The sequence below is a fragment of the Fukomys damarensis genome, unplaced genomic scaffold (genome assembly GCF_012274545.1).
Source record: "Fukomys damarensis isolate Sample0158 unplaced genomic scaffold, DMR_v1.0_HiC HiC_scaffold_39, whole genome shotgun sequence".
In the NCBI taxonomy this organism is placed as follows: Eukaryota; Metazoa; Chordata; class Mammalia; order Rodentia; family Bathyergidae; genus Fukomys; species Fukomys damarensis.
The window spans coordinates 115,588,590-115,602,902 of record NW_022900951.1 but is presented as its reverse complement, the minus strand read 5'-3'; the positions used below and the strand labels follow the sequence as shown (position 1 = coordinate 115,602,902).

General features: G+C 36.8%; 1 protein-coding gene across 3 annotated transcripts in view; it reads left to right on the top strand.

The window, feature by feature from the left end:
- The window catches only part of Atp11c (ATPase phospholipid transporting 11C), a 172,824-nt gene that overhangs the window by 99,503 nt on the left and 59,008 nt on the right, over positions 1-14,313 (top strand). For all 3 annotated transcript variants that reach the window (XM_010640506.2, XM_033760168.1, XM_010640505.1), the window contains exons 6-12: positions 1,935-2,063; positions 4,033-4,136; positions 6,203-6,253; positions 7,151-7,215; positions 7,645-7,726; positions 8,638-8,788; positions 9,383-9,580. In XM_010640506.2, the coding sequence (XP_010638808.1) occupies positions 1,935-2,063; positions 4,033-4,136; positions 6,203-6,253; positions 7,151-7,215; positions 7,645-7,726; positions 8,638-8,788; positions 9,383-9,580 (780 nt within the window). The remainder of the gene's footprint in view (positions 1-1,934; positions 2,064-4,032; positions 4,137-6,202; positions 6,254-7,150; positions 7,216-7,644; positions 7,727-8,637; positions 8,789-9,382; positions 9,581-14,313) is intronic.

The following is a 14,313-nucleotide window of genomic DNA, read 5'->3' as shown; positions in this document are numbered from 1 at the left end:
TTTTTGGTACCGGGGATTGAACTTGTATCCTTGCGCTTGCAAGGCAGGCCACCGAACCGCTGAGCTAAATCCCTGGCCCTATAGTTCCAAAATTTGGACATTTCTATGTCTGATCCCGTTGACTCCTTTCTCAGTGATGGCTTATATTTTCTTTGTATTTTCTATGCATCTCTTTTTTAAAAATTTGAATTTTGGATATTGTATGTAAAAGAATGGCAGGTCAGTAGTATGTATGTTCTAAACCAGGTCTCTCTGTTCCATCAGGCCATTAGTGTTGGGGGTTGAGTCAGTCTAGTCAGAAATTGGGCTGACTTTGTTTTTTTGTTGTAGTTACTGATATTTCCAGGCCATCATTGGACTTCACTTGGTTATGAGTGATAGATTGCTATTAGCTTGAGCTTTGTATGGGATATGGTGTGCCAGAGTCACTATTCCTAGTATTCCTGTTCCATCATTCTCTTTAAACACATTTTAGACTCCTGAGCCACAGAGTGGCTTTCAGTTCCCTTGGTGCTCCCCCACTGGTAGACTACTATTTCTTGTTTGTTATTCAATGTAAGGCCCCTAGTGGGAGCTGAAGAATTTATTGGTTCTCCTGTTCCAGTCTTAATATTAGGTAGGCTGTATGTATCCGAACCCCAGGGTGGAACTTGCTCAATATTCTCACTCTCACTCCCCGTGGTAGTCAAGTCCTTGATACAAATGGCTTTCCTGTCCCATCTTCTGAATCAGGGTTACTTTTGTTTCTGTTACCCAGACCCCCCCAGCAATAGAGACATTTTCCTGAAACCATGCCAGGGAGTGTTTCCTGCCTTTCTCCTACAATTATTTTTCTTCTGCATAGATTGTGGTTTTGTTGTAAGCAGCATAAGTGTTTATGTAAGTAGGGAAGGAAAGATCCAACAAAACAAAATATTATTTACAAATTAGTTCAATTACTGATGCTGTTGCTCTTGGCTACTCATTAAGTTTGGCAAAGAAAATAAAACTGTTCCTGAATAGGTCTTACAAAGCAAATATTATATGAATATTCGTAAGTTGCAAGATATTAATAACTGTTATTGTAAATCCCCATCAGATGGTTCATAAGTGCCGAACACTTTGCTTAATGCTTTACTTATGTCATCATTTCGCTCTCACATCAATCCTCTGAGGTAGTTGGAGTCATTTAAGACACTCACCCAAGGTCATATAGTTAAGTAGCAGAGCTGGGAAATGAAATGAGGTTAAAAAAAATCCAAGCTTTTAACTAGTATGATTTACTCCCTACATTATTAAATTATTCATGATTTCTTCTCTTGGGTTTTTCCTCGACATGAGCTGATAGGAAGTAATTTCTCATTGCTGTATTAATTGATTCTTCTAATAGCAGGTGAATTGTTAGAAACTACCTATAGAAAATTATTTTTCAAATATAATGAGAAAAATTGATGACTCTTTAATTGACTGAGGTTTTCTATGCACTAAAAGAACTGGCACTCAACAGTCATAGCTATTGTCACATGGTAGGCAAAGTATTTTGAAATATGCACAGTGCAAAATGGGAGTGTAGCAGTTCTGTGTTTGTGAAGTGCCTAACTTGTAAGAGGTAGATTTTCCTTGACTCATTTATGAAGTGATAGTGTACATTATCTTACCAAACATTAGTTCCAGAAACATCAGAGAGCCAATGAGTGTCAGAATTGTTTCTTATAGAGGTATAGAGGTAGAGGTCACTACTAAGGTAATTTGAAAGTATCCTATGTCATTGTGACCTTAATGAGGATTCTCAGTGTTAATATTTTCTCAATGAAAACATGGTATAGGATGCAGAGTTATTCTCAAAGCTGCAGAACTGGCTATGTTTCTTATTGTTGTTTTGACTTTAGCGAATGTTATAATAAGTACTTTGTTGGAACTTAAAATATTGCTATTTATTTTACTTTCCATTCTAGGTTGGTGATGTAGTAGAAGTACAGGCAGATGAAACCTTTCCCTGTGATCTTATTCTTCTATCATCCTGCACCATTGATGGAACCTGTTATGTCACTACAGCCAGTCTCGATGGAGAATCCAATTGCAAGGTAATAGAGACCAATCCTGGTCTGTGTTGAGCAAAGAATAATTATATAACACTGCTTCCTAACACTTCTAATCTCTTTATTTTTCCTGTTCATCTAAGTTTTGTATTTGAAAGCAGCTGTTATATAATTGTCTTTTTAACTTCTAAGGAAATACTCATCTTTGGGGAAAAGGATGATGTTGGGTCGGGAGAACACCATGCCCCAAATAAAAGCCACAGCAATTTTTATAAAAGTGCTGCTTGAATTTCATATTGATACATCCATTTAATATTCTATTTAGGCTTTTGTAAATGGAAGGAATTATAGGCCAAAACTTTATATATAAAGTATAAAAATAATTCCATGTACTCTAATATTAGTTTGTTTTTTAATTCTAAACATGATTTATATTTTAGTTAAAAAATGTTTATTCCTGGGTTATAAGAAATCTAACCTGGAGTAATCTGATTGCTTTTGTTTTTAGTATCTTAGGGTACAGTTTGGCAGATGTTTGCTTTATCAGAACTAGGAAGATTTTAAATGGCTTAAAGTAAATTTTATGAAAATGGGTGATAACTTACTTCCCTGCCACTTTCTGGTGCAGTCAGTTCTTGGCCTTCATCCAACAAACTCCCCAGGGCATGAAGATGCATTTCTCCCTGTGCTGTGTTTGAGCAGTAATACTCATGTGCTTACCTCAGGGTGTATTTTTGGAGGGCTTGTCTATTCGGTTCTTCCCTCTGGAGTTGAGGACTGGGGCTCAGTATTTCAGAAAGGAACTTTACCTGGTAGATGACTGATTCCATTTTTCTAGGACACTGTGAAGAGATAGTAGCATTCTTTTTTTTTTCTTTCTTTTTTTGTACCAGGGATTGAACTTGGGATCTTGTGCCTGCGAGGCAGGTGCTGGAACCACTAAGCTAAATTCCCAGCCTGAGATAGTAGCATTTAAATTGTTCAAAAACAGAGTTATATTTTAGGGAATGTCAAGATAAAATCAAGAAATCTACCTAATGATTTCCTAATAGTGAAAAAGTGCTTATAAGAAGATAACTTTCAGTAGTGTTTTTTTTTCTTTTTTATACTAAGTTAATCTGATCAAGCCAGTTTTTCAAAATCAGATGATAATTTTAAATATATCTCGAGCAGTTGTGTCTTATTCCCCAAAGACCCTGTCAACAGCATTTCCATCTGAAAAAACAGTGCACTCTTTGAGTCTGCATTAGCCCTTGTTGATTATTTATAAATGTTCATTGGATCTTGCCTTGAGTTTTGATTGAGTCAAGTGCACAGTGTATACTCATAGAATATTCTAACATAAGACACATCATGTTCCTGTATCCCATACAAACTATGGTAATATTTAGCATTTTCAAGCTCATTTATTAAGCTATTTGTGTAATAGAAGTATTAATAACTTTTCTTCTGTTGACAAAATTTTTGCATTATTTTGACCAAAAGGGTTATGTTCCATTCAAGTGTGTATCTCTGCATTGCCATACACTATAGTGAAAAAAAAGAGTGTCTCAGTTCTGTAAGTGGGAGAAAGAATAAATGTATTAAATTTTCATGGAGTTTTTCAATTATATGCGTGCTGAAAATGGAATACTCTCTGCTGTCAATATCAAGAGTAAACCTTAGTTGTTTTTCCTTTTTAAATTGATTTATTTTTTTGGTACTGGGGATTGAAATCGGTCCCTTGTGCTTGCGAGGCATGTGGCGGAACCACTGAGTTAAATCCCCAGCCCCAGTTGTTTTTCCTTTTAACTTTGAAATTTCTTCATAGTAAGGTCATCTTTCAAGTTATTTGTAATTTATGTTAAGAATGATACCGTATAACTTACTCAGTACGAAGTGTGCATCAGTATTTGTAGTATTCTGCCAAAGTGTCTTACTCAAACAGACTGTATTTCTGGAATCACTTGGGTGTACAGTTTTAAAAAGAAACACTTTTCTGTACATATTTGCTTTCTCTTCTGTGTTCATCTAGACACATTATGCAGTACGGGATACCATTGCACTGTGTACAGCTGAATCTATTGACAGGCTCCGAGCAGCAATTGAATGCGAACAGCCTCAACCTGACCTCTACAAGTAAGAATCACCTGGCTTCACTTTACTGCTATTTGTTACCACTCTCTTTTTGCCACCAGTATTGAAAAAAATGTAAAAACCACCCACCACTTACCAGCCTACTCTAGTGTATGTTTTTATGAGCTGTTCTTCCTGCTGGTAGAGAAATGATTCAGATCAGTCTTGTTCACTACCAGCCTAATATAAATCATTGTGGGCCCAGGCATCCTATGATTTTTATTTTTGTTACTTGAAAGCATGGCCATCTATCAAATTTTAAAATTATGCTATCCCATAAGGCTGTTCTATCAGACTCATGAAGTACACAAAGTTAATTAAAACACTAATAAGCCTTTTCATGCTATCCAACATTAAAAAGAGAAGATGATACAAGAGCATGCAATTAGGCACATTTTTTTACAGTGATCACAATGAACTGAGGATTGCAAATTGGCCACAGTAAACAGTTAAGTAGAAGGGGAAATAAAATATCTTTTGTTTTATTATACCAAAGCTGTCTGGAGTAGGTGTGCTGATTAACAGTCATTGTAGTTTGTTAAAACTTTAGCATTTGATTTTAAGACTGTTTAGTTGATTAGAACATGGTGCTAATCGGGGTATAGTAGTAGTTTTTATCCCCCACGTGGTTCAGTTTCATTCTCTTACACTGTTATAGATGGCACCAGTTGCCCAGGCCAGGCCTTTTGTTAATAATGCTGTTGATCATAATGGGGAACTGAGTGGATGGATGTGGTTTACACTAACACCCAACAGTGGGAAAACAAAGTTATTTATCATACTGTGAAAACAGGGTCTTCTTTTCTTTTCCCATAATTCCTTCTTTCCTCTTCTGTATTCACCTTGTCACTGGGAACTAAGGCCATAAAGTAAAACAGGTATCCTCTACCTTTGAGGAGCTCACAGTGAACGAGGAGATAAAACAGAAAAGCTGAGCTTATAGTACAGTAATGGGTGAGTATAAAGTCCAAGGGGTCCCAGAAGAGGAAGTGGTTTATTCTGCCTGTAAATTACAGAGCGGTATATGTACTCTTGCATATTCATAGGGAAACCCCAGGATCTTTTAGTTGTCCTACATATGAAGAACTTTAAAGCAAACAAAGTTATTCTTAATTCTCTAGACTAGATTGAATCTTTTATAATGTGACTTCAGAATACCTTGTACTTCTGCCACCCTAGTAATAATTCCTTGTGCTGTTTGTATTGTATTATTCACTTATCTTTTTTAGGGCAAGGTATATGTCTTTATTAGTGTATCTTCAGCACCTAGTATAGTGCTGGCATAATTAGTATATGATGAATGAAGTAGCAAGCCTTCATATTTTCTGTTTTCCTATAATGAAAACATTGTTCATGATGCAAATTACAGAACATTCATAACACTCTTGTTAAGGAGAGATTAGACCCTTTTTACTCTATTTTACAGAAGTGCAGATTACCATGTGCCCAGCCATATTAAGTGCCTGGGTCAAACTCACCACTGAGATCAGCTGCAGGACAGAGGCTGGACATTTTTCCAGATGGTAATCATGAGTTCATTGTCTTAAGATTAATGCTGTAGTTCAAAAGGCTAAACCTGGGACTGGCAGCATCAATATCACCTATGAGCTGCTTAAATCAGAAGTTCAAGGATGGGCCCCAGAAATTTGTGGTTTAATAAGTCCTCCAGTAATTATGATACATTCTCAGGTGTAAGAACTACTGAACTAACAGTTTTAAAATCTGTGTTTTAGCACTAGAAACCTCTCTTCACATGAACCCAAAGCAGAAGCCACATTATTTATTTATGTAAAGGTGAAAAGGAGAAGGGTATTGTGTGCATGCATAATGCCTAGTAGACTGTGAAAGTCAATTCAGAATCTTTGTTTGCATTGGTTTAATCCCTTTTATTTTAAAGATTAGATTAAAATGTTACGTACCTTATTGGCTCAGTGTAACTTTTCCGCTAGGATTTATTCTTCATTCAAAGTCTCATCTTTTTTTATTATTTGTATTCTGATTCAGTCTCATCAGTTGTATTTGGATTTCACTCGGATATAGAAAACATTGCTATTATGTTCTTTTTACAGGTTTGTTGGGCGAATCAATATCTATAGTAATAGTCTTGAAGCTGTTGCCAGGTTCGTTGATTATTCCTTTAACCTGTACTTTTGGGAGAGGGGGAAATATTTCTCTTAAACTCACCAAATAGGTAAATGTCTTTCCTTATAAAAAAGGATACAAAGCTGAATAAGTTACTAACCCTGTGATTGATAGGGTTGTGACATTAACATCTCTGTGTGTTAGGCAGAGGGGGTTGCTAAAATAATGCTTGGTGTTTCCAAAAGAGTGGCGTCCCAGACCCTTTGCATAGTAGTACTCCAGACCTACACTAGCCTCTGTGGTTATTGTCTTTAGTAGCTGTTCACAAGTTTGGAAATATGCTTGGAGAATGTTTATTGGAGAGTAACTGAGGGAGTAGGCAGTGGATAAACTGCTGGAAGAATTACTTGGACCTAATTAAAATGAAAGGCTGGTCATTTATCATGAGGTGATTCCTACAGAGAAGGGTGATTTTTTAACCAATTAATTGCCTCAACTTTTCAATTGGCCTTTATAGTCAAACTTTTAAAAACTTAAAATAGTAATTCACGATGCACAGTGATCCCCCAAAAGGTAGGTTTATGCTCTACAAAGATGTCTTTTATCTGTGACATTGTTTCTTGCTATCTGCCGTTCTGTCCTCTTCTTGTCTTACTATCTATGACTCATAATCCTTTGATTCCTCTGTGCATTTCTTTACCTCTGCGTGTTGCTGGCCACTCCTGATGTGCTTCCATCTGTGCTGTACCTTGAAGTCACTTCAGAGGGAGGGATCTTTCAGTTTGTCCTAGGGAGTAGGCATATGGCAGAAGTAGACAGATACATTCTGAAACCCTTGGAAATAGATGCGCGTCATGACAAAATCTGTCCCAAGAATTGATGATGCTATGCATTTTTTGGATAAGCTGTGCTCACTTTTTTAAATTTTTATTTAGATCTTTGGGACCTGAAAATCTCTTGCTGAAAGGAGCTACACTAAAAAATGCCAAGAAGATATATGGTGAATAGTTTTTAAGATATAAGAAATATGCTTTGTAAAGCCTATGAACAAGCAGCACATATTTAAAAATGAATGTGGCAAAGGGCAGGGATTTAGCTAGGTGGCCCTGTGCCTGCCTTGCAAGCGCAAGGTCCTGAGTTCTATCCCTGGTACCCCCCCCCAAAAAAAAGTAAATGTGGCAGATATTGACATTTATTCTAACCTGTATTTAGGTGTTGGGAATTTACAAGATGGTAAACTAACATAAAATATAACAAATACTTTATAGAATTAAAATTATACTGTAAACAGTATACCAACTGGTGAGTAGAATAGGACTTAAGAGTTCTTACTCATGTAGACTTAAGAATTCATAGATGCAAGTGGATAGGGGTTTGGTTGGCAAGTTCTATTATAACCTAGTTTTCATTATATTTTATTATTCTTTAGGAGTTGCTGTTTACACTGGGATGGAAACCAAAATGGCTTTGAACTACCAAGGAAAATCTCAGAAACGTTCTGCTGTTGAAAAGTTAGTGTGTACCATGATTTCCTTAGTTATTATTGTTGAAATAGTTACTTCCTCAGTAATTCCAAATCACAACCATAACAAAATATACCAAGTATGATAGAAGCCACCATTTTGAACACTCCTTTATGTACTAAAAACTGTCTTAAGTGATTTTAATCTCTGGTGTGATTTAATATTCTGGACAACTCTGAAATAATGTGTATTACCCTTTCAATTTTTTAGACCAGAAAATGGTCTCCAAGATGATAAGTGACTTACCTAAGCTTACGTAGCTATGAAAGGGTAAAGTTTACTTGAACTATTAATTCATATCCTTTTCTTGCTGGAGTTATTGATTTGAGGTGCTCTAGTTGCTGTATGCAAGATGGTTCTGCAACATTAATCATAGTCTCCTAGCAAATACTGAATTGGTTTCTGGTAGATCTTCAAACTAGGTGCCACAAGTAGGGACCTCTCTGTATTGTGGGCATGAACACCTATCAGTGGCACCTTCTCCAGAGCTGAGAAAGAGTATACACTCTTTGTGGTATTTTCATATTTGCTGTCTTGCCTTCAATCCCAAACGTTTAGGATTCAAGGACTTGGAGGCAAGCTACTCCTATAAAGATCAAGTAGGTAGTAGCATATGTGTGTGTCTGTTTCCTTTCATTGTACAAGAGCCTTACTAAAGGTGTGTTAAAGCTAGCCAGTCATTGCACATTGGGGAACATTGAAAATCAGTAAACAGTAATTCTGGGCTGGCTTTTCTGTTTTGTCAGTTGACAATGATACAGATGTGCTAACTGAGGTTCCTAGCTAAAGTTTTGTGCCGTCATTACACATCATACATGGATAAGTGAACTCATTTTATATTTGGTTGGTGAAATTAGTTAATTAAGTGGTTATAAACACTATACTATCTTATTTTTCAGATCCATTAATGCCTTCTTGATTGTGTATTTATTTATCTTACTGACCAAAGCAGCAGTATGCACTACTCTAAAGTATATTTGGCAAAGTACCCCACATAATGATGAACCTTGGTATAACCAAAAGACTCAGAAAGAACGGGAGACTTTTAAGGTAATTTATTTTTCACTGAAAATTTTAACTCTGGGACTTTGTGAGCAAGCCACCCTTTATCAAAACACTGCTCAGAGGGATGATACCTTTTGTTTGTTAGCTTCAGTGTTATCTTTTGGTTGTATGGTAGCCCTAAGCCATTAAAAGTTTAGATTTTTAAATTTTACTTTAGGCATTCATGCTTATTTTTAGGTCTTCAGTTAACAGTTTGAATCAATTTGACAAGAAACTGTGGATTTTTAATATCGTATGAACTTGTGAGATGCCATGTTAGTAGCACAATGAATACCTTCATGTAAATTCTGGTCTCTCATTCATACCTAGGGGTAGAAGGAGCAAAGAATTTAAGGAAGTGAAAAAAGTGTTAAGAGAGAGGGTATATGTCCTGAAGAACAATAACACTCAGAGTATCCTTAAAATGTTCTCACATACTGTGATCATTTTGACTACAATGATACAGTGTCATTGGAGAGTATCTTTATAGCAAGAACAGTGCTTTCAGCATTGAAATAGAGAAGGTTAACCATTTCTTTTATTATATGTATCTGATAGAGCTGTGCATCTAAATAGCATGAACTATATTTTTCATTTTAGGTTTTGAAAATGTTCACCGACTTCCTATCATTTATGGTTCTGTTCAACTTTATCATTCCTGTCTCCATGTATGTCACTGTGGAAATGCAGAAATTCTTAGGCTCCTTCTTCATCTCTTGGGATAAGGACTTTTATGATGAAGAAATTAATGAAGGTGCCTTGGTTAACACATCAGACCTTAATGAAGAACTTGGTCAGGTTAGAACACACTTTTGCATAAAATAAGGGAAAATATATTTTTTGTAATCTGGATTACCAATATATGTCACTGTTTCATGTTTAAAAATATTACAGAAAATTCTTTATGCAGGCATGTGATAAAAGTAATCAGTATTTTCATAGGTGTACATCAGTTCTTTTGGTGGCATTTTTGAGAAAGATGCAATTTATATATTTGAATGTTACAGAAATTCTCTTTAAAATTCACCAGGTGATGTTAGATTATATTGTTGCTTTGGAATAGGAAACATGCAGTCTTTGTTATTATCTAATTATTTGTGGATAGCCTACAAGGTAGTAAATACAGATATTTTATAAGTACATGTAGTCCTATAAACAGAACTGATTATTGTCCTGTTGAGATTTTTTTGGTAAATTGTTGATCAGATGGACTATAGACTAGCAAGCAGAATTGTTTATTCCAGAATAGAACTTGAAGTGAAAGGAAAATTGTAATGTCATCCCTTCCTCACAATGCTTTTTGCTTAATATACCAGTGTAACCAAGACTGTCCTCATTTCAAACCCAGGAGCATTTATTTTCTAATGTAATGCAGTCTAACTGTAATTTCAAGTAATGACTGCTTAGGTGCTTTTCTCATTAGTATTTAGAACATTTTTCCCTTTGTCTGAATTTTTTGTGTGTCATGTAATGATCTTCACAGGCTGAGGAAATTTTTTGGCTTTCAGTTAATTCTCATGATACTTCGAAGGCTATGGGAATGTCATTTCTGTGGCTAGAAAATGCAAATTCAGTTAATAGAACTCTATGGCTAGAACAGTGCTCCACCCTTCTTCTAAATGGTGCCGATTTGTATCTATACCTCAAAATTCTGTCTTGCTTGGTTTTGTCTTCCTGTTTCCCTGCTTTTTATTTGTGCCCTTGACACAGTCTTTGCCTTAAACCAAAGAATGCCCAGACACCTGCAGTTGAAAGGGTGAAAGGAATCTCCAGGTACCATTTTTGGGGGGCCTAACTTCAAATCTTAAGTATTTCAGACCTTGGAGACTGCATTCCACATAGATACTGAGGCACTAAGAATAGGATGAGAAATGTATCAGCCAGTGGTTTTTCTGAGATACTGTTTCCAAAAGTTTCTTTTGTTGGTGATTTCAGCTGCCATAATGGACTCTATCCTTTTTAAACCCCTGAATTTTTATCCAGGGACAGATCTATCTGAATAGAACTACTGTAGTTTCAACGGAAAGCATCAGTCTGCACGCTTTTGACAGAAACAAGTTTTTGAGTTGCAGAAGTCACCTCTAATGAACCCATTTCCCTGACAGCTAATTTAGTGTCTCACTCTAAATGTGCCTCTTGTAGATTCAATGCCTGGTTGTGTAGATTAACCTACCCAAGGGAGAACATAGCTCCCCAGGGGACGTCTTTAAGTACTACTGCAAATAGAGTAGCCATTTTTCGAAGGTTACACTTAATGATCTCCTCTCCTGAGACAGACAGGATGTCCAGGCCAGGTTCCACTTGATGGAACCCTTCCCTCATTCCTTCAGATCCCTACTTCAACAGATTTCATGTTACCTTTGTTAGTGCATACCTGCTGTTATTATCCATATTGTAATTAAGACTAGAAACAGTAAAGTTGAGCTTTGGGTAATAATCTGGTAAATTTGATTAGTGAAAAGAAGCTACAGATTTTGTTTCCACTACCACTTTCTTCCTTTACTAAATTCTGCATTTTGAAGCACAATTGACATTTAGTAGACCACCACTTCAATTAATATGCTATCTAAACAACTTGCTATCATTATCAGCTTGTACTTTTAGAAAATATCTGAATGAAAATGCCAAGAAGCCTTGAAATAGTTTTCTTATACCATTTAGCACTCAATGGACTGGTACACATGAAATTAAGTATAATCAGCTTCTTCTTCAATGAGTCATAATTTAAGACCTATAGGTCTTTTTATGTCACTAAAGGTAATATCAGTTCATTCCCATCAATGCCATGGCAAACATTTGTTTAACCTCTTTAAAGAATGAGCCATTGATATTTAAAAAAAGGATAGAAGGATATATTTAGGGCATTGATACAAAAAGAGGGAACAAAAGGAAATAGACTGGTCAGCTCAGAAAAATAATGATTTTTTTATTCTGATCAGACCCTGGTCTTTTATATAACTGAATGATTTCAAACCACCCTGAAAATACTATCAGACTAGTCTCCCCCTTCATATCCCTTCCCAGTGTTGTAGCTATGCCTGATAGGTTTGATTTTTTATTATCTAAATATATGCAGTATTCTGACTTCAGTAATTCAATCTAGTAGTTAATATATTCAGCTTCTAATGTCTACCTGGGATGGTGCTAGCTATTGAGGTTACTATGATAAACAAGAGACCATCAAGTTGTTCACCATCTACCTACTTGGGGAAACAGAACAGACCTAACTAAACCAGTGGGATCGTAATCAATCAGAAAAAAAAAAATCAATGAATGTGAAGCAGTGGAAAGAGTCTAGTACTATACTATTTTGGACAAGTCAACTCCAACAACAGTCAACATCTGTATAGCATCTTTTCATTTCAGAACATACTTACTATTGAGCTTTATTGCTTAGTCTTCAGAGTCTTGTACAGCAGGTCTTATAATTTAAATTTAATATTTAAATTCATAAAATGAACATATTTCCCCGAAGCACAATGTTAGCATACCTGGCACCACAAGGTGGAACTTTCAAAGTTAGTTTTTTTTTTCTTTTACAGACAAATGACTACTTCAAATTTCCTCAGGCCTAGGACATAGCTCCCCTCCATCTTTCCTCAACCCAGATGAACTGCAGAATATACAGATGCTGGCATTAACGATCAAGTCCAGTTTCATTCCCTTAGGCAAGATAGGGAGAGGTCTGGTTCTAGGAAGACTGAAACAGGTCTGACTGTGTCTGTTGTCTCATTGTATTCCCTCTCCCACTGATCCTTGCTATCAAAGACTCCATTACACCTATATTGTACAAAGTGAGATGGTGATTTGAGGCATATTGGCCCCTCCATCCCTTGGAGCTAGCTTTGAATAAGTCCTTTTTTCCTTTTTACATTTTATTTGGTCAGTGGCAAGCAAATGAACCTGAGCACAAGGACCTCAGTGGCCAATAACATTAGTAGGTGGCGGACCCAAGACTTCATTCCAAATATTCTACTTGTTAAACCATATAAAATGTTTTTAATCAAATTTGACCTATGAAGTAGACTATTTCATGTGTTCAACCTATATTTCAGAGCTCTTTCTGCCCTATAGCAACTATCTCACTAAGAGATAGGAAACATAACACCTACATGATTTTTCCTTCAGCCACTCAAAACAACTCTTGCCAGAAGTTATGGTGCTGGAGGGAGTTTCTGCATAGCCCCAGCAACAGTTCTCTAGTGGACTCCTCTGGGTATCCTAATTCTGGTTACTTCTGACACTTACCTACCTGGATATGGCATCAGATCTCACACAGATTGAAGTGCCAGGATACTGGTCCTCACCATAACATGTCAAGTACAGCTTGTACCCTGTGTTTATGACCAGCCAGCTCTCAGGACTCTATGATCCCTGCCTTGGATTCCATTAATTTGCTAGAATAAGTCACAAAATTCAGGCAAACATACTTATGCTTACTGGTGTACTATAAAAGCTACAGATGAATAGCCAAGTGGAAGGCACATATAGAGCAAGGTGTGTGGGCAGGGTACAGAGCTTCCATGTCCTCTCCAGGAGTGTCATCGTCTAGGAACCCGTATGTGATCAGCTGGCTAGGCGCTCTCTGAACCCAGTCACGGTGGCTGTTTATGGAAGCTTCGTCACGTCACTAAGACTTGAGTGATTAACTCTTTGGCCATTGACAGTCAGTTTAACCTTCAGCCCTTCTACGCTCCCACTAGAGGTTGTAGAGTGGGACTGAGAAATCCCAACTTGTTGATCTTGCCTTAATCTTCCTAGTGACCTGCCCCTAGCTGAAAGCTATACAGAATCTGTGCTACCAGTCATCTCATTAACATTCAAAAGACACTGTTGTCTGTCCGGAGAGATTCCACGCATTTTCAGATCATATGTCAAGGGCTGGGGATTTAGCTCAGTGGTTCTGCTGCCTGCCTCACAAGTGCAATGTCCCAAGTTCAATCCCCGATACCCGCAAAAAAAAAATCATATGTCAGGATATAGGGATGAAGATCTAATATATATTTCACAATATCACAGTCTACCCCATCTTCAAACACTGATGATCAAAGAGATACACAACTCAGAAGAGGCTGATGCATTAATAGATTTCCATTCACTCTTTGATAATTACTATTTGTCCAGTCATTGAAAATACCTCTGGGTGCAGTCACTGAGGTTTATAGGCTTCCATTTTAATCATCTCAGGTTCCAAAAGAAGGAATGAATTAGAAAAACATACTGCTGCATCTTTTTAGGCATCTAGTACAGTTGAGCTTGCTGTGAGCCCCTTTTGAGGTATTAACATGATTCTGAATTTCCCTCATTGCATAACCCACTTTACTCATTCTTGTACCCTCAACTATGAGTTCTCCATTTTATTTATACCCAAGCCTTTACCCACTTGGAATGGTCATTAGATTTAGGCCACTATGCTTGTCTATACCAAAGGAAGCAGTAGTCTAGCAGGAACCTTCCCCTCTGTCCACTGCCATTTTGATAGTGTAAGGTTAAATGGAGAAATGGTGGGCAATTTGAATCTTCAGCCAATA